The 26,686-nt window shown below is 39.6% G+C and overlaps 1 protein-coding gene across 1 annotated transcript in view; it reads right to left on the reverse strand.

Annotated features, from left to right (window-relative positions):
- Positions 1–26,686, reverse strand: part of Cntnap5 (contactin associated protein family member 5) — a 951,234-nt gene that overhangs the window by 725,146 nt on the left and 199,402 nt on the right. Inside the window, exon 2 of the mRNA XM_051147230.1 lies at positions 6,956–7,060. Within this exon, the coding sequence (XP_051003187.1) occupies positions 6,956–7,060 (105 nt within the window). The remainder of the gene's footprint in view (positions 1–6,955; positions 7,061–26,686) is intronic.

Below are 26,686 nucleotides of genomic sequence, written 5' to 3' on the forward strand. Positions count from 1 at the left end.
ATTTGGATAGTGTCTCTCTGCCTTTTAGATAGTTTGTCTAACAGTTTGCCTGTTTTTTTGATTTTCTCCAAGAACAACCTTCTCATTTTTTTGATTCTCTGAATTGTTCTCTTTGTTTCTAATTAATTGATTTAAGCCCGGAGTTTCATTATTTCCATCCATCTACTCCTCTTGAGTGTTTCTGCTTCTTCTTTTTTTTTTTCTAGGTCTTCCAGATGTGTCATTAAGTTGCCTATATGAGATGTTTCCAATTTCATTATGAAAGCTCTTAGTGTTATGAATTTTCCTCTTAGCACTGTTTTCAATGTGTCCCATAAATTAGGGTATGTTGTTTCTTCATTTTCATTGAATTTTAGGAAGTCCTTAATTTCTTTCTTTATTTCTTCCTTGACCTAGTTGTCATTAAGTAGATGTTTAGTTTTCATGTGTGTATAGGATTTTTTTTGTGTGTGTGTTTCCTATTGTTGAAGTCCAGCTTTAGTCCATGCTGATATGATAGAAAACAATCTTTTTGTATCTGTTGAGGCGTGCTTTGTCACCTCCTACATGATCAATTTTGGGGATGGTTCGATGAGGTGCTGAGAACAAGATATAATCTTTTGTGCTTGGGTGAAAAGTTCTGTAGTTATCTGTTAGATCCATTTGATTCATGACATCAGTAATTTCTCAATTTTGTTTCTGTTTTTTTAACCTATCCTTTGGTGAAAGTGGGGTGTTGATGTCTCCCACTATTAATGTGTGGGCATCAATATGTGGTTTAAGCTTTGTTAATAGTTATTTTATGAATGTGGTTGCCCTTGTATTGGGGACATAGATGTACAGAATTGTAATGTCATCTTGGCTGACTTTATCTTTTATGAGTATGAAGTGACCTTCCTCATATCTCTTGATTAATTTTGGTTGGAAGTCTATTTTATTAGATATTAAAATGGCTACACCAGCTTGTTTCCTGTGGCTGTTTGCTTGGAATACCTTTTTTTACAGCTTTTTATCCTGAGATCATGTCTATCCTTGTGGCTGCGATGTGTTTCTAGAATGCACAAGAATGTTGGGTTGTGTTTATGCTTCCATTCAGTTAGTTTGTCTCTTTTAAATGGAGAATTGAGACCATTGTTGTTGAGATATATTAATGACCAGTTACTGTTAAGTCCCTTGATTTTGATGTTGGTTGCAGTAGAGTGTTGTGTGGTTATGTTTTTCAACAGTGAAGGTATCTACCTATTTCCTTTATTTTGGTTGTAGCCTGTCACTTTGGGTTGGAGTTTTCCTTCTAGTAACTTTTCTAGGGACATATTTCTGGATAGGTACTGTTTGAATTTGTTTTTGTCATGGGATATCTTGCTTCCTCCTGGCCTGGTATCTATGGTCTCCTAGGGTTTGCAGTACCTCTGCCCATGCTCTTCTGGATTTTATTTTTCTTTTCTGGTCTCCTCTATTTGGTGTTCTATATTCCTCCTGTATGTTTATATGCATCTCCTTCTTTAAATTGGGGGAAATTTCTTTTATGATTTTGTTGAAAATATTTTCTGAGCTTTGGAGCCAGGCATCTTCTCTTTCCTCAATGCCTATTATCCTCATTTTGTCTTTTCATGGTGTCCTTGATTTCTTGGATGTTTTGTGTCAGGAATTTTTCAATTTTAACATTTTCTTTCATAGTTCCATTGAAGGAACCAGCCCCCTTAAGGACCCCCATTAAAGCCAAAGTCTGGGAAAATGTAAAAGTCAGTCTACTCAGTCCTCATTTAAAGACCCCCATTAAGGCCAAAGCATGTACATTTCTAGGGGGTCCAGCTTGAACCAAGGACAGACAGATATCAGATCACTGTATGTGTGTGGCAGGGACAGGAAAAACCTTGAAGAGTCCAACTTGACTCAAGGTCTCAGTCTGTGCTCAGAGTCCAGCTGGACTCAAGGACAACCAGCTGTGTTTATAATTTCTACTACCCCTCCCCAACTAAAAAAGTTCCTAAATGCCCCCTGTGACTGCTTCAACCAATCTTTCCCATAGGTCAGCTTGCCCCTCTACCCATTACCCAACCACCAAACGCCAAGACTTGTAACTCCCTGCTTATAGCTTTTCTGCCCAAATGCCAATCAATAACATATTGTAAAACTCATTTCTTTGTCTAAAACCTATAAAAGGCCTGTGCCTCTGTTTCTCCGGGTCTGCAGCTTGAAAGATCTGTACAGACCCCATTGTGATGGCTCAATAAATTCCTATTCCTATGCATTTTCCTCGACAATGGACTCCGTCTTTTAGTGGGGACTCCAGGGATAGACTAGAGACCTCTCTAGAGGTCTCAGTCTTACACCATCAAGTTCTACAATTGTGGCTTCTACTCCCTAGAATCTTTCTTCCATCTCTTGGATTCTCTTAGAGAAGCTTACCTCTGCATTTACTGTTTTCTTCTCTAAGTTCTCTTGTTCCTGGCTTTTTTCTATCTGTGCCTTTATCATTTTTTCCATTTTTATCTTCAGATCTTGAACTTATTGATTTCCTTCTTCTGATTGTATTCTTGAATTTCTTTGAGTGCCTCTCTATAGGCATCTTTAGTGTCTTCAATCTGTATGGCTGCATCTTTCTGCATTTGTTTACTAATTTTGTTTTTCTCCTCCATTATCATCTTCATTACTAAGGATTTGCTATCATTTTCTTATGCTTCATTTGTGCTTGAGTTCTCAGGGTTGAATTCTTTGGGATAGCGGAGATCTAGAGATGCCATATTATTTTGGTTTTGGTTGTTTGTGGTTTTTACACTGGCCTTTAGCCATCTTGCTGTCTCTGATGTTTGGAGGTAGTTTATTGTGACCTTCACTGGTCATTGCGTGCATATCATTGATGAGTGTCTCTATAGGTCTAGAGCCCTCACTTGTCAGGATCGGAGAACCTTTCTCTAGGTCAAGCAGGTGACTTAGTTTCAACTCCAGGGGACTTTGCTCCACATCCTGGACTCTCCACTGGGTCTTTAGAGGCAGGTGCAGGTGCTCTGCAGCACAAGGATCAGTTTGAATTAGTGTGGATAAAGTTAGTTATCCTGCTTTGTCTTAGCTTTGAAAACCCTGCCCTCAGTCACTCAGGCTGTCCGTGCCTAGGCACAGCCCACCTTAGAGTGCAGGAATGCTTGCTGGCTTGTGCAGATTGGCTAAGCTTCTCCCTGATGCATCCAGTCTGTGATGCGTAGATTCAGTCCCCCCTGAGAAAGCAGATACTGCCCTATGGCTTGTGGTGATTTGCTCTAGGCTTCAGCCTGATCCCTTCAGGCCAGTTCAGTCCCATCTGAGCATGAGGGTACTCCCTCTGTGTTGTGGTAGCTGGATGAGTTTCTGCTAGATCCTCTCAGAGTGTTGGTTCACTCCTTCCCAAGTGCATTGGAGCCCCTGATGGGATGTTGTGGCTGCCTAAGCTTCTGACTGATCCATTCAGGCCATTTCAGTTCTACCCAAGTGTTGGGAACAGGCTGCTGGGGATGTTGGCCAGGTTTCTTCCCAATCTGTGCACAGAGTGTCAGCTTACATCAGTCAACCTGAGAATTTGGCCATGGAGCTATAGCTGGAGAATGTGTCCACAGTTGCCTTGGACCCCATATGGGCCCTGTGTTCCTCTGTGGATTGGCAGGATGATCTGAGGTCAGATCTATCCCAGATTCACGATCTAAGCTCCCCCTCGGCCAGCAGGCACTGATGCTGTTTCTGTGTTGCCCACAGATTAATGAGAGAGGGAGAGAGAAAGACTGCAGGTACAGCATGGCATGCAAGGCTACGCTGGGCTTTGTATACTGTGCTCGAATGATCGGCAGCCCTTGGGGCTTTCTATGGACTGGTGGAGTCGTCTTAGGTCTGATCCACCTGTTTTCTTGAGTTTTCCCCAGGCCAGCCGCTCCTGACTCTGATGTTACACCACCAGCAGTTCAGTCTCAGTTACTGAGTCTGTGATGGCTATAGCTCGCAGGCTGGTACGAGTCCAAACTCTGGGGACTGGGAATCCATCCTCAGTGGGATGGTTTGATAGTTCAATGCAGGATGCACCTGTGCTCTGCACTGTGCAGACCCCTCTTACCTAGGGCTCTCCAGGTCTAATGGTCTGTAGCTCCCAGCCAGGTCTCTAGTTTCCGTCCTGCAGATTAGATACTTTGCTTATTCAGCACTGACATATTGGATCTGGCTGGTATGTTTCTGAGACATCATTCTTCCTACTTCAGCCCTCTCACACTTCTGTTAATGAATCAAGCTGCTCTTATAGTAATAGTGACCAGGAATACTTAATTCAGTACAGCTGGGTTTGAGCCCATGTATTTTTCCTTTTCTGTCTATATGATTTCGGGCAAGCTATGCCATTTGCCTGAAGTTTAGCAACTCTATTTGATGTGGAAAATGTTATAATTTGTATCTTACAATAGTTTTCTATTGATTAATATGATAATATAATAAAACAATTAATAAATTTAGTACTAATTTATAAGATTAATCGAAGACAATATTAGAACAGACATTCCATCAATAGTCTCTCCACTGTGCTATGATTTTTTTCCGATTCAAATCATACAGTTATTTTTTCACATCCCAAAGGCTCAGTTTCATTTCCTTCTGCATAACAGCCACACATGTTCAGGTTTTTTTTTTTTTATAAAATGACAGAATACTGACTTTTCACAAAATCTAATATGTTGTAAATGTTAACTACATAACTGTTATAGAGTACAGTTTGGGAATAATGATAAGACAAACACTCATGTTCAGTATATAAGCAATTTTTCTATTGTTTCCACCAAAGGAATAGGCAGAGATATCTCTATTCTTAGATGCCTTTCTCTAATAAAGTATGGCTCTGACCTTTGGATTACTGATACTTTTATGACAGCGAGTTGTGACACACAGCATGAAATAAACTGGAAGGGTATAAACAAATCTATAAATCAGAATTGATGGAGATTTAAAATCATAAAGCATTAACATATTAAATCCATTGAGGTATAAAATATCAATAATGCAATAACAGACTAAAATATGCTCCAGAATGCCAAGGTAAATCAAGATAGAGTAATATAAAATAGCCTAATACACGCATGTGCTACACAGTTGAGAGGAGTTGGTGTGAATGAGAGAAAGCCGATGGTTATGCTGCACTTGCATATATAAGCTCATATATCTTTGTGTGTATGATGTAGGTATATGTGTGTGCATGTGAGCACACATCCATTAGTGTGTGTTAATGTATGCTATGTGCATTTGTTTTTGTGTAAGGTGTCCCAGTATCATCTTCTGGACAGTTGATACCAGACAGGTATTAAAAAGCTTGCTAAGCCTGTAATCAAATCATCAGGCAGTGTTCCATTTCTCCTTGGTTTCTGCTAAACTTCCTTAGCATTGAGATCCTTGGTTAGAAGGAATGCAACAGCAAACCAGCCTGTCTTCAGATTCCTGCTTGAATTCCTTCTCAGGCTTACTTCAATGATGAACTGTAATGTGGAAGCTTGAGTAAACCCTTCCTTCTCTAAATTGTTTTTGTCCGTGTTTTTACAAGAAAAAAAAAAAAAAAAAAAAAAAAAAAGGAAACTGTAGCAGGTCTTCCTCAGTCGCCCTTCATGTTAACATGTTGGAGCAAGCTCTCTTTTAGACAAGGACTCAATATTTGACAAGTCTTGCTAGCAACCTTGCTCTAATCATGGCCTATCTCTGCCTCTTGAATGCCGGCACTGCAGGTGGCTGCCATATGCTCCAGTCATTTACATGGGTTCTAGGGATCCAAATTCCTTATACTTATGAGGCGAGTACTTTTCACCCTGAGCCATCTCCCTAGCCATGTCACTCAACAATTTTTAAATCAAGGATAAGTTCATAATACTAATCAGATTTTAGAATTTTTAAAGTTAAGGTCTTATAACAAATAATACAGATCTCTATATCAATATCTATACATCACAAAATCAATATAAAATTTGATTAAAATACAGCTAAATATCTAATGTCATATTGGTTATGTTCATTTTGCATTAGAGACCAGTCAAATGAAACCAATCTACTTCCACCAGATCTAGTTCTTACTGATGATACTCCCTATCTGGAAAGGTTACACATTATTTGTGTTCTTACTTTTAATTAACTGCATTTAATATGTCCTTTAAAATAGAAATGCTAATCTTAAATATTAAATTGAAATTAATAATTAAGCATCTTGAAATAGTTTAATAAACATCCCATTAACATATCATGAAGCATGCCATGGTAACTATTTATGCTGACAAAAAATTTTCAATCATAAAACAAATATTTAAAAAAAAATAATCTCCTCCATTACTTTTTAATATGACTGAAAAAGAAATTCACAGGGTTAGGGGATGGCTCGATGGATGAAGTCCCTGTATACAAGCATGGGGGCCTGAATTTTAATCCTATAGAATCCATGTTAAAAAACAAATAGTTAAGGAGTTTCATGCTTGCAATCTACACTCTGGCAGGCAGAGAAAGAATCTGAACAGCCTACCCTCCAAGCTCTAGCCTAGTGAGACACTCTTCCTCATAAAAGTGTAAGACACCTAAGAAATATCAATCAAGGTTGTCCTTTGCCCCTCACACAACACAGAACTGCATATATATTGCATATACATTGCCACATTGTCTGTCCACAAACAAATCTACACAAAGAATTTTCACAGGATGGCTATGTGCTCCCATGAGAGCACAGTCCTAACATGGTCATTACCTGAAACCACAACACCAATGACAGCAGCAGAGGCAACAACAGCAAAAAGAATACCTTGGTGGATCTTTCGGTTGAAGGAATTGTTGACTACCTATTACATAGAGGGAAGTAGTTTTCTATAGACTTAACCTCCCAGATACCCTTCTGGACTGTGACTTTGGATGTGACCCCAGTATAGACAGTACTTCCTCTCTCCAAAGCACTCACAATGTCCTCATCTAACCCATAAATTTAGGGCTTAGTAACTATACTTACCCATTCTCCAGTTGAGTTGAGCTGGGATGGAGCTTCCAGTAAGATCCGAGGAGCTGGAGAAAGCCTTCGGTGAGAGGAAGGAGGCCAATGGGTCGTCACAGTTGTCTGCAAAGATGACAAGAGCAGGAGAGGTCAGAGGCTGTGGGCAAGGACATTTTCAAAAAAAGGGAATTGATAATGTAGGCACTCTCTTTTATCAACCATCTGCTCTGGAAAAGGTTGGGAACTATCTTTCAGTGTGTGTTGTTTCAGATACTTTTTATAACTCTCAAACATGGTATGATTTCCTTTCATTAATGGAGAAAATGAAGGCTGGAGGGGTTCAAACTTACAAGATTACGAAATAACATAACCAAAACTCTCAGGAAGAATTGTTTGAGTTAAAATCCCAGCTACCCATTCTTTCCTTTAGTTGAGTATTTGAGAAAACATTCACGGTGTGTCTGTGTTTAGCCTAAGAGAAGGTGGAGTCTTACAGGGCATTGTTTATTCTCCCATTTTCAGCCTCCAAGAACCTTAAAATGAGATAACTTTGCATTCCTACTGCAACTTGTGTGTGAGCCAGTGGAAAATGTGCTACTTACACATGTACTCACTTATTTTACAGGAAGTGAAATGGAATTGTCTCCAACATTGTACACTATTGAGCTGGATAGGGCCTTCAATGTCTAGCTATCTAGATTTTCCTGGTAAAGAGCATTGTAAGGATTCTTTGATAATACTAAACAAGATAACAACATGGGCAGATGCATTCCTTGTCAACAATATTATGTCCCTCCAAGTTCATAGTAATCCATAGCCACTGGATTTCAGATAGAGAAAAATGGTCTACACCTAATACATATGTCATAATTAATGTGTTTGAACATTTGTGTTCACTAAAACTACTATTGAGATTTAACTACAAGGCCAACAAACTAAGAGGTAGGATCTTTAAAAGCTTCACCCTCATTGTGCGTTAGTGTTCCAGAAGTGCAGTTTCTCATAATCTTTCCTTCTGTCATATAGTGACTCACTAAGTTGGCTTTGCTACATCTTGACACCTTTATATCAGACTTCTCAGCCTCCAGAAATGTCAGCCAACAATTGTTCATTATAGGTGACTCTGTCTCTGATATTCTGTTGCAGCAGCATATAACAGGTTATTGGACTTAGTCATCAATGTGTTGTAGTAATGCATTTCTCCGAATCTTCCACAAGGTGGTCCTTGTTTTTGTGGGTCTTTAACAATGAGTCTACTGTATAATAGGACTCAAGTGAAAGTGTGTGAGAAGCGGAGGATGGTGAACTGATGCAGGCAGGGACAAGAGAAGAGGCCTATGAATCAACCAATTAGCTAACTTCCCAAAACCAACATTTTTTTTTTTCACTTTTCCCCTTTTGTACACAATTGATTATCTGCAACATTGAAAACTGTTTATATAACATTTAGACAGATCTTATTCAAACAAATTTGAAATGTGCCACTCAAGGTAAATTTTCTGGTATGCAGCCTCTTGGGAGGAACTGATCTGACATTTGAAAAGAACACTTACATAGGATCATGATTGTTTATCCAGACAACACTTACAATTCTATGTTTCGGGTAGTTGCAGAAAAACTAATTAGAATTCTGAGGCTTAAGTTCTTGTTTGTTAAGTATGTTTAAAAATCACCTAGTAAACTATGTTTCTGTGTTCTCCCAAATGCAAACATCTAAGAACATTTGACAAGGATAAAACAGAGGCATATTCCAGCTAGAGAAGAGAATCAACAGAGTCACATCAATGGCAGCTTGGTGGCTATTGAGTTTGAGTCATGCCAATGGGAAAGCCTGAAGCATGTGGTTGCTTTATTCCTAACACATGAGCCTAGAGGACTATCTATAGAACAAAAAACACTTGTTTGATTTTTCTTCTTTCCCTCTCCCTTCCTCCTCCTCCTCTCTCTCTCTCTCTCTCTTACTCTCTCTCTCTCTCTCTCTCTCTCTCTCTCTCTCTCTCTCTCTCTCTCTTCCCCCCTCTCTCATACACACACAAATACAAGACATACATTATATTTGCTTATGAATCTTTTGTCATCAAGAAATGTCAGAATATCAGATACAGCTGGAGACATAGCTTAATAAAGACCCACATTCAACCATCAGGTAAAAATGTGGATCCTATGCTTTCCCCTTTTTAATATGAGCACTGGGGATAAGGAGATAAGTGAATCTCTTGGGAATTGCTTGCCAGACAAAATAACCTATGTTGTGAGCTACATCCCAGGTCAGTTAGAGACCCTCTTTTAAAACACAAAGTGGACAGCATCTTGAAGAATGATACTCAAGACTGATCTCTAGCCTCCATAGACACAGACAGGAATCAGCATGCATATGTACTGGCAAACATGTCCATCTGCACACTAGAGCATGAACACACACACACACACACACACACACACTTAGTTACTTTATTTGGCTATGATTACTTTTCTAGGTGTCATGGATAACATTTATAAATACTGTGATTTTGGCTCGGATCACCCCATAAGCCTTTCTTATCAGGTTATACAGTACAATAAGCCCTTTATTTTTTGACACATTTGTATTTTGTATTCTAACAGAATTGAGTACACTCCTTTAAAATTCTGAAGTCAGTTGAAGTGACACATTACTTAGAAAATAGTCTTGGCACTTAATTTTTATCCTTTTAGTAGTAGCCCTTGGGTACATGTGTAAATTGTTAAAATGCCTGCAATGTTGAAACATAGCTCTGACCCAATCATTTAAATTTAAATCATCCCATATATTTTAAGGTTCTGTTTGTGCCTGTCCTCAGATGGGCACTGGGGATCGATCTGAGTAAAGTAATGCCATACACCATAGGTTGCTCACAGACCACTCACAAATACAAGGGTATAAACAGATATACTTCAGGGAAATGTTAGAATCCATTCAGTTAGGGTACAGCACAGTTCAAAATACTTTCTTATTTGTCTAGTCTATTGTGTTCCCTGAGAACAGTGTTGAAGGATTTGATATCCAAAAAGTCATTGGCTTTACAGCAAAACAGCCAAGTTCCTTACTAGCTATTCCCACCTGTAACTTTTCTGGGGACAGTGTTTTCACTTTGGGAGTCTGCAAATCTGTGAACAGTGAGCTCTGCTAAGGGACAGGGCCAAAGGAGAACTTTAATTATGTTGTCCTCATAGACTTGGTATGCTTAAAGAATGGATTTTGAAGAACCCATCTCAATTATGATCTCATGTGCCAAAACAATGGTAATAATGGGACATTTTTAATTTAGAAAAAAGAATATTCATCCTGCCTTCCATCCTGAATAAGGAGGTGGTTCTCTATGGAATCTCCATGTTTACTCAATAATATTTGTAGAGAATAGACCAGGCCAATGAGCTTGGAGGCCAAAATTCCCAGATTTCTTCCTTCTCCTGCCATAGTGTCTGGAGACAATCTACGTAAGTGGACCAAGCTGAGTCACTTGTGACATAAACAGTCATAAACGATGTGATGGAATAAAAGAGGATCCACCCAGCAGCAGATTGAAACAGATGTTGAGCTCATAGTCAAATACTGGGCAGAGCACAGGGAGTCTTGTAGAAGAGTTGGGGGAAGGCTAGAAGGGAGGGGACAGGAGCTCCACAAGAAGACCAACAGTGCCAACTAACCAGAACCTAAAGGGGCTTACAGTTGTTGAGGATGTGCTCAGTTCAGATGCATTTAGTGATGGGGTAGGTTGGTGTGTGTGCGGGGAAGGGGGGTTGCCTTATCAGAGGAGTAGGGGATGGGTTATGGGAGAAGAGGGAGGGAGAATGAGACTTGGAGGAGAGGAAGGAGAGGGCTATGATCAGAATCTAAAGTGAATAAATAAATAAATAAAATTGGATGAAGAAAATCAGTCAGTGTGAAGCCCACATGAAAGCAGATGGCAGCATGGGATTCTGGAGATAACTACTGCCATGTAGAAGGAGACGCAACAGTTTTATTACTAAGATCTTGCTCCAGTGCTATGAAACCCTCCAAGAACTGGTGCTGCAGATGGCTCCTGTATGCTAAGAGCTCACAGTGAGCCAAGGAGACACAGGAGAAATGTAGAAGAGAAGAGGGTGTAGACATGTGAGAAGGAGATTACAAGGTGCACCCAACACACAGCTGGGCATCCTGGTAGAGGCTGGCATGACTTCACACCCAACATGTCTGGAAAAGAAGGAAAGGAAATGCCATCTGCTCCATCACTCCTATGAGCTTCCAGGAAGCCTACCACATTGTCTTTTAAATTTAGGGTCCTCTGCTTCCTCAGTTTCCTACATTGTTTTCACAAGTGGTGAGTCCCTCTCCCCCACCACGTCTGCAGATTGTGTGTGTGTGTTTGAACGTTTTAAAAAGTGAAGAATTATTTTCTAGAGGGAGTTTCTGTTTGTGAAACATAATCTATGTAGCCAATAATCTCAAATTTCGAATTCCCCTGCTTCAATATCTGAAGCTCAGGCTTTCTAGTGCTGAATGAGGTGTTTTCAGTTAAAACAAATATTGAGGAGATTAGATGATTAATCTCAGTTGTCAACTTGATTGAATCTAGAGTAAACTAAGAATGGAGCCCATTGGCACATGTATTAAGTTAGTTGAAACATGAAAGCTCCCCCAGGATGCTGGCAGCATTTTCAGGTATCATCTAGGTAGAAGAAGATCTATCATAGAAGCCTTTGCTTCCCCACCCCTCTCCTGTTTTCTTATCATTTTGCTGAGCAGTTCATTTACTTTGTCAAGATTTTGTCTATTCTTTGCTGTTGTTGACACTATTAATGTCATACTTCATGGATATCATAATTCAGTGGTAATCAGTGGACTGAAGGGCAATGGTTCATCAGGAATCCTCAGGCTGATAAGACCAGAAGGGTGATACTGAGGCACCAGACTCCTGGACCTGGTGTGTGTCCCTCCTGTCTAAGTAGATACCCACTCTCAGCTTTACCAGTGTGAAAGCAGCCGTTTTCACCTACCCAGAGGACATGTAAATCAATCTAATAAATACCACTTTAATATATATGCATTACACATTCTATTCCTACAGAGTCCCCTTACAGGCATCATGTTTCATTCATATCCACTTCTGGTGCAATGTTCTGAGATGGATCACAGGGATTCTCTGAGATTTGGAAGCAGATATCTCCTAATGCACAACAGACTGCTTCCAGAATGAGCTTTCAATGTCTCCTTCCTGTGACATTCCTTCCAATCCTCTGATGCAATCCAAATTCAAACCCTAATTAAGATTGTTATGATTATTTTTCTTCAGCAAATGAATGATCATTTTTGCCCTCTTTTCTTTTTCTTTTTAAGTTAATTTTACTTTTACATAGCTATCTAAGTGTCTCTGTGTGGGTATGTGCTCATGTGGGTGGGTGTCTGTGGAAGCAAGAGCAGGTTCCATGAAGCAGGATGTGTCGAAGTTGTGAGCTGTCTGACTTGAGTGCTGAGAACTGAGCCTAGGACTTCTGTAAATGAGTCAAGCACTCTTAACTGCTATGTAATCTCTGCAGTATTCCAGTGTTTTCTCTTATAACTTAATAAAATGAAATGCCAATTATAGTCCATCCTTACACAGATATAAGAATCCAAGCCTACAAGGAAGAACCCAAAGATCATCTGTGTTTACAGATCAGCTTCTGTTGACACAACCTTTGATCCACCTACCCTCTACCAACAACATATTCCCACCCACCCCCCTTTTTTGAGACAAGGTTTCTGTGTGAAACAGAGCTCTGGCTTTCCTGGACTCTATTTCAGACCAGGATAGCCTTCAACTCACAGAGATAAACCTACCTCTGCCTCCCAAGTACTGGAACTAAGGACATGCAGCACCACAGCCCGGCTACAACAACATATTCTAATATTACAAAATTGTTGGGTCTATGGAACCAGACAGACATCTAAATTCACTTTATGTATGAGGTGATTTGGGCCAAAAGAGATGAAAAAAAATCCATCTTGGACTGTTACTGGACCAGCTTGGACCAGGACGTAGGTATTTCACTGTGCACTGGAGAACTCTGGTTGAGGTCCACTTCTGTGTGAGGCATGTCACTATTTTTTACATTATTCATAACTATTTATTTAATGTGCATTGAGTTTTGCATGATAAGTATTTCTATTCTTTGTGCTCTAAACTTGATTGCATCTGAGAGAAGGAATGTCACAGGAAGGGGATTTTGAGAGCTCATTCTGGAGGCTGTCTGTTGTGCACTAGGTCATATGCGCTGCACAATATTGGGGAATCCCTGTGGTCCATCTCAGAACAACGCGTTGGAAGTAGATATGAGGAAACTCTTATGCTCACTTACTGACCTGGTCAGGGAACTCTGTAGGAACACAGCATGGTGGCCCCTAAGAAGAATAGGGCTCTAGAGAGAAGACTGCAACTGGGTTGTAAAACTGGGAAAGACTTCGTACAGAACAAGATGCTCCAGCCTAAACCTCACAGACTGTACTATCTGGATATGCAGTTTCTTATTCACAGATCATCTCCCAGATCCTGGGCAGCACATAGAACAGCCTGTTCTTTCCAGACTTGGCCAAGATTGCAGCCTGTTGCCTGCTGCTTCCCCAATTCTGATGCCCTCAGTGTCAGCAAGAAGCAAAGACTTTGCCTTTCATTGCATATCTGACCCTTTCTTCTCAAAGGAGAAGGACAATAAGGTAGTAAGAGAAAAATAAAAGAAACTCATCTGTTTGTTTCTAAATACCTGCATGCATATTCTAGAATGTTGATGCTTCACACTGTGGTGGTAGAGATGATTTCTTCTTCGTGAGTCAGAACATTGCATTACAAAGACCTTCTTTCAGAGCATGGAGCAGCACACAGAGTGTGTGGTAAATTCAACATTAGCACAGCTTTTTAGAAGTTAACGTTCAGTGTTTATGATGCTGCTCCTTTAAGTGCCGTTGCATTTTATTTTCTTTTTCTTTCTTTTTTTTTTTTTTTGTAGCCAACATATATTTTTATTCATTATAATTAAAAATACCAATATAATTACAGATGATACTCAAGTTAAATTGTGAGTATCATCTTGATTACTACAGCAAATTGTTTGTCTTCATATGGGGATTTGGAGCATAAAAGATTCACTTGCATTTATCAGCAAGATACAATTCCTCTTAGCATTGAACATGTAATGATCTACTTTGTTTAAAAGATATAAAGTATGAATTATGTAGCATGTCTTTATGGATACTTAGAGGTGGTAACTCAGTATTTTCCCTTATTTTATTTTTTCCATTGTAACCTATAAATTCACTTAGTGAACAATGCAACATATAATGTGGTTTTGCTTCTAAGTATGACCCTGCCTCCTTTCTCCCATGTAAATCCCAAGTGCAGATAACTTAATAATGAGCAGACCAAAATACTAGAGCTCCCTAAAATGCAGCACAGTGGCCCTCCCCTTCTGTATCTGGCCCTCCATTTCCACATTACTATAACATGTGAATATGTGATTTTTCATTACCCTCTGGGCAGTCAGATCAGACTGTTTGCTACAGGAAGACAATGGACTGAGACTACCTGCAGGTCTTCTTTTATTTTATCAAAAGATGCTAGCATATGACTCAGTGGTAAAATAGTTGATAAGCCAACATAAAGCTAATGGATTAATTCTTAACAATAATTCCAATAATTGTTTAAAATTAAATTTTAAGTTAGAAAATTCATGCTTATAAACAATTTCATGTAAAACTGAAAAGGACATGGCTTGAGATACAGGGTCCTGGGCCCACAGTGACACAGCATTCTGTCTGGAGTCAACAGTGATACAGCTTCCTGGAGCTAGCAGTATAGTAGTTTCCAGTCTGTGGGATCACTTCTCTGTCATGCATAGTGACTAACAATGGCAAGTCCTCAGGATGGTCAACAGTATACCTCTGAGATATCAAGAATAACAGTAGGAAAAGCACAGAGAAGACAATTATGAAGATGAGGACTAGGAAATGGACATTATGAAAACACATTTTTTTGTGAGTGTGAGTGTGAACTTTCAATCAGGATCAATAGTCTCTGCCTACTGCCTGTCATGAACTTGCTCTTCCACAGTGGTAACTAAGCCTGGAAGACTGACTGTCTAGTCAACCCAGCTCTTTCTTTCTCAGACTATCCATGGATGTAACACATTCTAAGCTGTAAATTTCTTTTTTATTGTATTACATAACCTCAGGCCAGTTATGCCTTCATACTGCTTTTTGAATTTATTTATTTATTTTTATAAAATGCATATTTCTACATTCATCCACTACTAATTCCATCCCCCCACTCTCTTGAGGACTCTCTACAACACCACCTTCCAAGGTTCATATCCACGTTATATTTTGGTTGTTGTTTATAACCCATATTCCAACTACTGTCACACATATGTCCATACTCTGAAGCAAGAGTAACATACCAGAATCCATATCCACAAAGGATAGTGCCTCTCCTACATTTAGGATCCTGTACATAATAAAATCTCCTCCAAGAAGGGTGGAGTCTTTGGAGTCCTTCATTACCCTTGCTGGAATTTTGACTGGATCAATCTTTTACAGGTCTTGTGTAGATAGTTACAGCTGCAAAGAGATGATGTGTGCAAAAGCCATGCTATGCTCAGAAGTCTTTTCAATGGTTATTGGCTTTTTGTTTTAATTCCAAGGCAAGGAATACTGTATTCTCTGCAGCCCACTTTATTGTCTTTTATTTCTGTCCTAAAATCTAATTTCTCAATGGTTGATTGAACTCAACAAATGTTTCTTTCAAATTTCCTTCAGAATGTTTTCTAAGAGGTACAATAAGAGACTTACTCTGTGTGACACGGTTAATTAAAAGAGTCTACACTGAAAATAACAGACTCTATTCTAAAAAAGAATGATTGGAGCAGTACCAGAACCACAGGATTGTAAGAGGACCCTATTCTCAGAAGTGTGCAGAAGAGTGAAACTCAGCAAAAACCACAGGGAGCATGCTGCTCTCTAACAGTGGTAGGGGTAGAGGCCAGGGTGCAGAGGTCACACCTAATAGGTAAGTCAGGTGGTTCTGTTGGAAATAAAGTGTCAAGATCATTTTCCTGTTGTGTAATGGTCAATGGATGGAACAGAATTCCATTCTACCATTATTGGTTACTCAAAGAGGGGTGAAAAGTGAGGTTAGTGATAGCACACATATGATTTAAAAGTGTAAGGGGAAATTTTGATAGTTTTAGGTGCAAGCAGAGATGGGACCCAGGAGATAGAGGAGAAGAGTAGGCATTAAGAAGATGATTAAGCAAAATGAAGTATCAAAATTCCTTAAAGAAACCTATCATAATTTTTTACAGACCTTGAAAGAAGGATTCTCAACATCATATGAAAAAAAAAAAAAAAAACCCTAGAACTCCTAAAACTATCCTGTACTATAAAAGATATTCCAGAGGAATCTCCATCCCTGATCTCAAGCTATACTATAGAGCAACAGCAATAACCAAAAAAAAAAAAAAAAAAAAAAAAAAAAACCAAAAAAAAACCCAAAAAAAAAACCAAAAAAACAACAACAACAACAACAAAAAAAAAAAACCATTGTATTGGCATAGAAATAGACTGATCAATGGAATCAAATTTAAGATCCAGACATAAAGTCACATACTCGTGGACACTGGATTTTAATAAAGAATGAAATCCATACAATGGAAAATAGATAGCATTGTCAACAAATGGTGGTGGTAACTGGATGTCTAAATGTAGAAAAACACGAATAGATCCATATTTATCACCATGCACAAAATTCAAGGCCAAGTGAAATAAAGACCTCAACATAAAACAAGCCACACTAAATCTATTAGAAGAAAAATTGGGGAAGAACCTTGAGGTTATTAGCACAGGAGACAACTTCCTGAACAAAACACCAATAGCTAAGGTTCTAAGATCAACAATTAATAAATAAATGGGACCTCATGAAACTGAAAACCTGTAAGGCAAAGGACATTGTTAGTAGAACAAAAACAGCCTACAGACTGGGAAAAGATCTTCACCATGCCTACATCTGACCAATGGCTAATACACAACATATTTAAAGAACTCAAGAAATTAAATACCACAAAATCAATCAAGTTAATAAATGGGGTACAGAGACAAACAGAATTCTCAAGAGAGGAACATCAAATGTCCAAGAAACAAAAAAGAAGTGCTCAATTTCCTTAATCATCAGGGAAATGCAAATCAAAATAACTGAGATTCCATCTTACACCTAATAGAATGACTAAGATAAAAAACTCAAACAACAGCACATGCTGGGGAGAATGTGCTGGTGGGAATGCAAACTTATACAATCACTTTGTAAATCAATATAGAGCTTTCTCAGAAATTTGGGAATTGTGTTCCTCAAGACCCAGATATACCACTCCTGGGCATATTCCCAAAAGGTGCTCTACCATACAAGAAGGATATTTGCTCAATTATGTTCATAGCAGCTTTATTCATAATAGCCAGAATTGGGAAATAACCTAGATGTCCCTCAACTGAAGAATGGATAAAGAAACTAAAACTTTGGTACACAAACATTGTTTTTCTCACTTCCTTTTTTCTTGTCCTTTGTATTTCTCCTTTTCATTTTTCACTATAATTTTATTTTTTAGAAAGCTTTCTGACTTTCACACATACTCTGGTGCCTCATATTTGACCACGCCCCCTGAATGGGGAGACCTGGTGGCACTCAGAGGAAGGATAGCAGGCTACCAAGAAGAGACTTGATACCCTATAAGCATATACAGGGAGAAGAAATCCCCCTCAGTCACAGTCATAGGGGAGGGGAATAAGGGGAAAATGGGAGGGAGGGAGGAATGGGAGGATACAAGGGAGGGGGATAACCATTGAGATGTAATATGAATAAATTAATAAAATAAAATTAAAAAAGAAAGGGTTCTAAAATCATATTCAATTTTTTATATATGTGTACTTCTCTGTGTGTGCACTTGTGTAAATCCATGTGTTTGGGTGTACATGCAGATCTACATGTGTCTGTCCATGTATGCAGAACAGCTACATATGTATGTAGGCATGTCATACGTGTGCCTGTGCACATGGACACCAGAGGACACCCTCAGGTTTTTTCTCTGCACCTTATAAATTGTTTCCTGAGATCAGGACTCTCACTGTAGCTTACAGATTACAACATGCTTCCTAGTCAGGAAGCACCATGGGTATGCCTTTCTCCTTTTCTCACCAGCACTGGGATTACAATGGTGTACCATTGCACTGACATTTTCACAAGGTGGATTTTATTGATCAAACTTAGAATCTAGTGTTTGAAAGGCACACACTTTAATTCCTTAAATACAAGACATCAGTAAAAAGTCTCACTAATCCACAAAGGGCTGGAGTGCGAACTCTTAAGGTAACTATGGAGAAATAAATACTATCCTAAAATATATCTGATTCATAAATCCTTCTTTATTTGATCTAGAAGATAGCTAAAGCAGCTAGAATCAAGAATGGTATTCACTAACTGACAGAAGAGGAGGCATAGGATCCATATTTATGTGAGATATCCTGGGGAGCAAAACATTTATTCCAGCAATAACTCATAGTTTGCTAGTAAAGATACAATAAATATCAGGAATGAGGAGAGTCTGATTATAGAGAGCTCAGAGGTCTTAACAATGTGCAAGCCATGCAAAGCAAATTAGATTGCACAGTTGTTGATAGCACCCTTTTGCTATGAAAGGTGGCACTCAATCAACTGGCTGAGTAATTCAAGCAAAGTTATCCCCTTCTCTGTGCTGCAGTATCAGGTCTGAACAGAGAAGATGGTGTCTCCTCTCCACAAGGTATCCTCAAGCAAAGGTGTCAGAAGCCACAGGCAGAGAGCAGTGGTTTTCAGTCCGAAGGGCTCCATTGAAGTAACGATAGCATTGCAATGATAATGGATCCTGAAGAGTGCTGAATAAGGAGGTGATGTGTAAATTGAACAAAGGTTTGAATTAGGAAGGTGTAAAGTGAAAATTTTTCTGATTTGTCACCAGGCAAATTGAAAATTCTGTTTTTTTTTTTTTTTTTTCATACTAGAGCTATGTATTATCTAGGACTGGTGACTAGTGATGTGAGCGTTCTTTACTGACACCCTGGTTCCATTTTAAATGTGGTTCTAAACTAAGTATACACTATTTCATGGAAAGACATTCTTTTTTTTTTTTTTAAGTGCTACTATATGTGTGTTCACAAGTTAGTTTTCTGTATGTGGATGTGCACACCCATGCAGGAACAGGTAGAATCAAGAGGTTATTTTCCTGAAGTTACTTCTTGACTTCCATTTTTGATAGAACCCAGAGCTCACTGTTTTGGTTCTGCTTGTTCGTTAAGTCAGCAGTCACTAGGCATCCTCCAGGCTCTACTGTTCAACTGTGATGTTACAGGACCACACTGCCAGACTTAGCTTTTAGTGGATATTACAGAGTCTAATTCATGACCTCATGCTTACAGCTCATGGTGGAGTCTGCCCAAATCTCTATAAAGTTATTTTCTTACTGAAAACGAGATAAGACAGAGCTAAATTCCCAATCCATTACTATAGCTCCTTGCATCCTTTAACATGGTGTTGTTTTAAAAATATATCTAGGTCAGAGAGAAAAGCCAGATTTCATTTGTGAAAATAATAGTTTTAATTATAAAGCAGTCAAAACCCTAGATGAATTTACTGGGCTAGAGTATGGACTGTGCTGTGTTAACACAGGGTACATGGAACTGGCTGGCATGCTGGATGACAGGGGGAGACCTGGTCCCAGTAATGCCCATCCATTGAAACAAAGTTCTCTGGTATGGAAAACACAGCCATCTGATGGTGCCTGTCCTACAGGCTCTGGTAAATGACTTGTTGTTTCTCAAATATAATGATTCTTGAGACATTTCCAGATGCTTGATAATTTTTTTTGGGGGGGAGGGCGGAGGGACAGACTAAAAATAAAAAGTTCATTCCTGGCAAAATGCTTTGGCATGTTCTACTTTTCCTTGTAAAATTTTCTCCTTGCTTGTCCTAAATTACAACTGTGATTCTTGAGAAAACATTGGCTGTAACTATCAGGAAATAAAATGCTACGTATGTTAATGTCACATAGAAAGTTCAAAGGATTCTGTTTTATAATTTGAAACCATCAATAAAAGTTAAATTGGAATTATGGTCAAATGAGTTCAACCATCATTTTCTACCCTCCTCTAACCTCTCCAATTATGAAAGAATAGATTAAAACACATAGTATTGTATTCATCAAATATCTTCCATTTTGGGAAAATTCTTTACCAATACCAAATGTGAAGGGAAAAAAAAAATCACACACTGAAGTGCAATCCTAACCCTGGGGAAATTACATGGCACTCCTCAATACAAAACTTGGTGTGTTTCAAAATGAAGAGCAGAGATAGGTGGAAAAGGAGGAAATGGCTAATAATCAAGGCATTTTTTGATGATATTCTCACAAAATATGAGCTGATGATGCACCAATACTCAGTAATGTCAAGTAAAGGGCCATTTATTGCTGGGTTTTTCGTTCCTTTTTCTTAACATTTCAAGTATTTTATTTTATAAAGTGGTGTTATTAATTTGCTTGTTTGAAATTAAGGGTTTTTTTTTCTCTTTTAAAAAATTGTGTGTGTGTGTGTGTGTGTGTGTTCAAATGAGATGTTCACTTTTACTGTAGGTATTGAACTAACACTGTTGGGAAAAAGCTCTTGTGGGCTGTGTACAGTTTATTTGTGCTCATTCAAATGCTGAATTCTCCACCCCACTGTCTGCACATTGCATTGTGATGTTTATTCTAAGTATCTCTTGTTTCAAGTGTGAGTAAACATGTCGCTACCAAATAAAAACCAACTAGCCAATATTGAGCAATAACAGTGAATAGGGTAGGGCATCCTGCTCTAGTGACAGGAGGAGAAAGAGGAAGAAGGAGAGGAGGGAGTCAGGAAGAGAAGACTACTGAGAAGCACCAGGAGGAATGAGCAAGACCTAGGATATGAGTAAAAAGCAAGTACAAAGCGGGAAATCAAAATGGGAGAAAACTATACTAGGAAGGAGGTTTAAGATGAAGTAACTATTGCTTAGCATTATGCTATAGGCTAATAAAACAGATCCTTTGGGCCTTTGTAGGTGGAGGACACGTCCACTCCAAGTAAGCTTCCATCTGTGAAATATTCAGGTGTACCCACTGCTGGCAGCAGTCCACAAGACCCTAGACAAAATGTGTTAAAAAGCTAGTCCCTTGCAGAGACACTTTCAAAGCAAACTGCACACACTTTAGGCCAAAAGGTATCAAACGGGTGCTCTTTGAAGAAACACATATCAAAGCTGACCTGGATCAATCCCAGAGGCAATATGACTCCTGCAATTGACATACCTTTGGCTTAAAACCCAGAGGTTTCTGGTTCTCTCTCTCTCTCTCTCTCTCTCTCTCTCTCTCTCTCTCTCTCTCTCTCTCTCTCTCTCTCTCTCTCTGCATGCACTCTGCACAGGCATTCTCACTTCTTTTTCTTTAGCTCCCTGGCTTTGTCATTTACCTTTAAGTTGGATAAAACATTAGAAAATCAAAACCTCAGGAGCAGTCATAGGGGAGGAGAATAAGGGGAAAAGGGGAGGGAGGGAAGAATGGGAGGACACAAGGGATGGGATAACCATTGAGAATAAACAAGAATAAATTAATAATAAAAAATTTAAAAAAAGAAAAAAGAAAAAAAAGAAAATCAAAACCTAGCTATTTGACTGTCATTTGTTTTTACTTTGATCAAGCTCCTATTCATCTATCTGGCCTTTTCTCAAGTCCAAAGCTCCCTTCCCCCAGCTGGAAGGGACTCAGACTTTCAGCATCTCAATCAGGGTGAGTGTAATGCCACCCTGTGGTTCCTCAAGCTAGGGGATCTGACTGGAAAGCTCCCTCCATGCTGAGGAGGCCTTTTATGTGACCAGCTCTCAGGACAGAGCCTTCCTTAGGGGAGAGTGTTCATGGCGAGGAGGGGATTTTTGTCTCCCTTCTAAAGGTCAAAATGGGTCTGAAGGGTACTTGTGGGGAGGGGAAGTCAGGGTTTAAGCCTGTTAAGGTTGCCCAAAAAGCCCTGGAGTGAGACAAGAATTAAATTTTGTGGGAAAAAAACGGTGGGCTTAAGAGGGCTTATTGAGGTGAGGGAAATTTCTGTTCCTAGAGATTTAATGGGTGAAATAAGTTGTATTTTTTGAGGAGCTTTTTTAAATACTAGAGAAGATATTGAAGGCATTAACTGATACTTAAGTTGAGTAGGAGAGATGGGAGAATTTCCCCATACTAAGATATCATCCATATAATGTTAAATATTGAGTCTAACGGCCTTGCCTTGAGGGAGAGCAATCCATTCAGAGTGAGAGAGGCTGGCCTCACTTTGTTAATGGGAAGTAATGAAAATGCAACCCCCTTGCAGTTTTGGGCATGTAGAGGAACAGAAAAGTAACAGTATTTTATATGTATCACTAACAATAAAAGATTGGCAGGAATGACTAAGATATGGAGTAGCCTCCTTTGAGGGCAACCCCAAATTCTCATAGCTTTATACGGCCCTCAAGTCTTATATTATTCTCCATTCCCCTGAGTTCTTTTTGTAGAGAACACAGGGGTGTGCCAGAAACTACAGGACGGGTGAATGTGTTGCAGTAGAAGCTGTTTTTCTACCAGTTGTGTGAGGGCTTCAAATTTCTCTCTTGATAGAGGCCATCGTTCAACCCAGACAGGCTCATTTTAGAGCCAGTCAAGGCACGAAATATTAAATCTAACAATAGCCCTTAGGATGCGGTGATTGAGAGGGGAGTTTTTAGGGTCCTCTTGTGTGTAATTTTTTAGGGTATTATCATCTATTTCGATGTGGCTTCTTTCAGAGTGGGTAGTAAGCATTATCTCTAGAGCTTGTAATATATCTCTTTCCAGAAGATTGGTAGCTACGTGAGCCACCAAGCGGCATATCAAACCAGTGGTCCCGTAAGAGTCCTCCCATCTATAGGACTGTTTAGTGATAAATGAATGGTAGGACTCCACACCCCCCCCCCCATGCCCATAAATTGGAGTCTTGGTACTAGATGCCCGTTTTGTGAAATTTCTTGTTGTCTAAAAGTTGTCCTGTCAGCTTCTGTATCAATAAGGCATTTAAATGGTTTGTTATCCATTTTGATGGTTAATTTTGGGTGGCACTTTTCTGAGATGCTAGGTGCCCATAGAGCCTCTATGGAATCATTTGTCACACTTACTTGCGGGGAGGGCTGCCCAGTTTGGAGTTTAAAGTCTATAGTAATTTGCCACCTCTATCATAACAGGCTACAAAATCATTTTTCCAATGAAAGCCTGTAAGACACCAAGAACAGGTAGCCTTAGGGTTTTCAGGGTCTTTTGTTTTGGTGGTTTCCCTTGTACACTCTTTTTCTGTGGCCATCCTCCTCACAGCTAAAGCAGGTTCCTTTTTTTAGTCCAGCAGTGAAAGCATCAATCTGACTTAATGTTGTCCCTATGTCTCGGTTGGCTACTAGTGATCATATTGTTCATCTCAGAGACCATAACAGGCTAGCTTGGACTATGAAGTCCTATCTTCACAAATAATGTTTTTGAGATGGTGGTCTATGGCTACAGACTCAGGAATCTTTCTCTCTACACTTGTTTTGGTTCTGAGGATAAAATCAGATAAGGTCTCTCCTAGTTTTTGTCAGAGAGAGAGAGAGAGAGTAGGGAGGAGGTGGAATCTGTGAGCCAGTAGGTAGGATTATTTTATTCCAAACTTAGAGCTCACAGAAGCTTATCTGTTCAAAACAACCTGCTGGCAATGTTGCCTGTTGTGCCACAGAAGAGAAAGGGCCATGGCCAAAAAGCTCATCAAATCCCCATGGGATATCGTCTTGGCTCTCATTTCCAGAAAGTTGTTGCAAACATCTGTCCCTGAAGTTGGCCTCCCATTGTAGAAATGGGCCAGGTATGGAGGAATGACAAATGTCTCCCCAATGACTGGGTTTATTTAAAGCATCGCAATTTAGTCCAAGGTGCATGAATGTAATCTTCTCTTATTTAGATGGGCAGCTTAATATGGACACCAATTGAGTGGCTTGTTTCTGGAGGGGTTTCTGTAACTGGGACAGATTGGGATTCTTGATTTTCTGACTCTGAGTCAGACTCATAGTCACCAGGGGAGGAAGCCTTAACTCGGGATATTTTAACACAATCATGGAAATTGCTGCTACGTGGTAGACGGTGGGGGATGAGAGGTTGTAGTGCTAGTTGGCTATTGTTTTATCCTTTTGGTGGGCCTTTGAGAGGGATGATTTTTGTTTAGAAATCTGGGAAGCAGGGCTTTCTCCCTCTTTCCTTGGGAAGTGAGATGGGTGAAGGGGGATCTAGGGGAACAAGTTTGGGCTGGCAGTTTGTAACTCTCATAGAAATATAGGAGTGCGGAAATTCGGGAAAAACGTTATATACTGAATTGGTCCTAAGCATTGGATATTAAGATATATGTGAATTGGCGAGATGTTGTTGTACCCTGACTATTTGTATTTTGGATGATGAATATGACTCGGGATCGTGCATAAGGGTTATCAATATTGTGTATGTTCGTAAAAGGTGCTATTGGGATTAACTCTTTCCAAAATGAGGAAATATCTTTTCTGGTGTATTTTGTGCTCCACCCATGAAGAGGTTACATATGAACTGAATCTGAGAGTCTTTCTTCCTTGATGAACTGTTTCCCATGGTGATAGAAAAGATTTGAAGTGCCGCTGAGGATGGTCAAAATTCTCTAAATAATTTCGTGTTAGAGAGATTCTCCACCTCATAAACACAAGCCTAGCCACAGTTTCAGAACTGGCAACTGTCTTAGATGGCTTTTACTTGGTCATTGCGTAACCTGTTTTTGTCCATAGAAGTTATAAGGTCATAGCCCACACCCAGTTGGGCAGTCCCAGTGGTCAGGTTAGGGTATCTTTGGCCAGTATCAGAGAGTTGCCCTGACCAAATGGCTTCAGTTATTAAACAAATCTTATATGGACTCATGCCAGGGCTCTGACTAGAAGAGAAAAGTAGGAAAACTAGATATTAAAATGTCCACACCCCTTAAGCCTTTTTAGGCATGGGAAAACTCACCCACCTTTGTCAGGAACAATATTTCCTAGTAGATGGCAATGTTGCCCCATGATTGGGCATCAAATATGAGTTCTTTCTCAGTGAGTTTGGGCTGAGAATACAGATAGTCAGAGTTTTCTGTAGCCTTCTGGAGGTTCTCTGTCCTGAGAACCAGTCATGAGGTAGGAAGCTTTCTGGTCAGATCTCCTAGCTTGAGGGAGGGCAAGGTAGCCATGCAGTGCCCTTAGATGGATTGAGACCTAAAGTCCTAGTCCCTTGCTGATGGGAGTGGGGAGCCTTGGACTTGAGAAAAGGCCAGATAGTTGAGCAGGACCTTGGTCAAAATAAGAACAGAGAGTTGAAGAGCTAGGTTTTAATTTACTCAATTTCTATCCAACTTAAAGGTAAAAGAGAGACAAAGCCAGGGACCTGGGGCAAAAAGACAGAAGATAAAGTGTGCAAAGGGAGAAAGAGAGTGTGTGCCACCCCATACCCCTGGGTTTTAAACCAAAGGTATGTAAATTACAGGACTCCTATTGCCTCTGGGATTGATCCAGGTCAACTTTGATATGTGTTTCTTCAAAGATCCATCTTTTGATACCTTTTGGCCTAAAGTCTGTGCAGTTTGCTTTGACAGTGTCTCTGCAGGGAACTATCTTTTTGACAAATTTTTGTCTAGGGTCTTGTGGACTGTTGCCAGCAGTGGGAATACCTGCCTATTTCAGAGCTGGAAGGTTACTTGGAGGGGTTATGTCCTCCACCTTCAGGCATAGGCCCACGTATCCTAGTCTCGCTGTGTGGTTATTTGTGCATAAACCTGGTTAAGGAGTAACCACTGATTTCACTTAACTAATGATTCAACATTAAATATTAATAATCCATCAACATGGGACCTCTCAGTTGAACCCAAAATTTCTGACTTGCTCATCTATCTTCACAGTATGTACTGTGACCCCTGTCTATATCTGTACAGTGTGCTTTGCTTGAATTGCAGAGGGCTGCAACACCTGCTCGGCTTTCCACAGATAACAGAGATCTGGAATCCCGTCCTACACTTGTGTGGCAAGTGCGTTATTCATTGAATCATCTTCCTGGAACAGATAAGGGTTTCCCTCAGCCCCTCTCCATAAGAGGCTAAGTTTAGTTTTGATGTAACAATAGTTTAAAACTCTCCTGCCAAACAGTTCCTGCAGGAATGAAGACAAAATATTTTCTGCAGTGACTTTATCTCTGTCTCTAGTGGTGAAACTCAGTGGGATGGAAGAGAAAAAAGGGGGAAAAAGCCTTGGTGTTTAACGTTGCTGTGAGGATTCCAGACATGTTTGTTCAAATATACTTTGAATAATTAAGACACAGCCTATTTCTTTAAATTCTGCAAATACACTTTTGGAGTGAAATCTAGCTCCTTCATTGTATGTGTGTGTGCGCGCGCGTGCATGCGCGCGCAAGAGCGAATGCGCACACATGTGAATGTGTGTGTATATATGTATTTTTAGGCAAGACATCAAGATCAGACATCTTTCTAAATTGCTTCTCAGCTTAATTTTTGAGATGGAGTCTCTCACTGAACTTGGAGCTTACTATCTCCTGCTCACCAAATGTCTGCCCAGCCCCGGACATAGGTGTATCTTTTCTTTAAATGTAATTTAAATT

Source organism: Acomys russatus, chromosome 6 (assembly GCF_903995435.1).
Source record: "Acomys russatus chromosome 6, mAcoRus1.1, whole genome shotgun sequence".
NCBI classification, from domain to species: domain Eukaryota; kingdom Metazoa; phylum Chordata; class Mammalia; order Rodentia; family Muridae; genus Acomys; species Acomys russatus.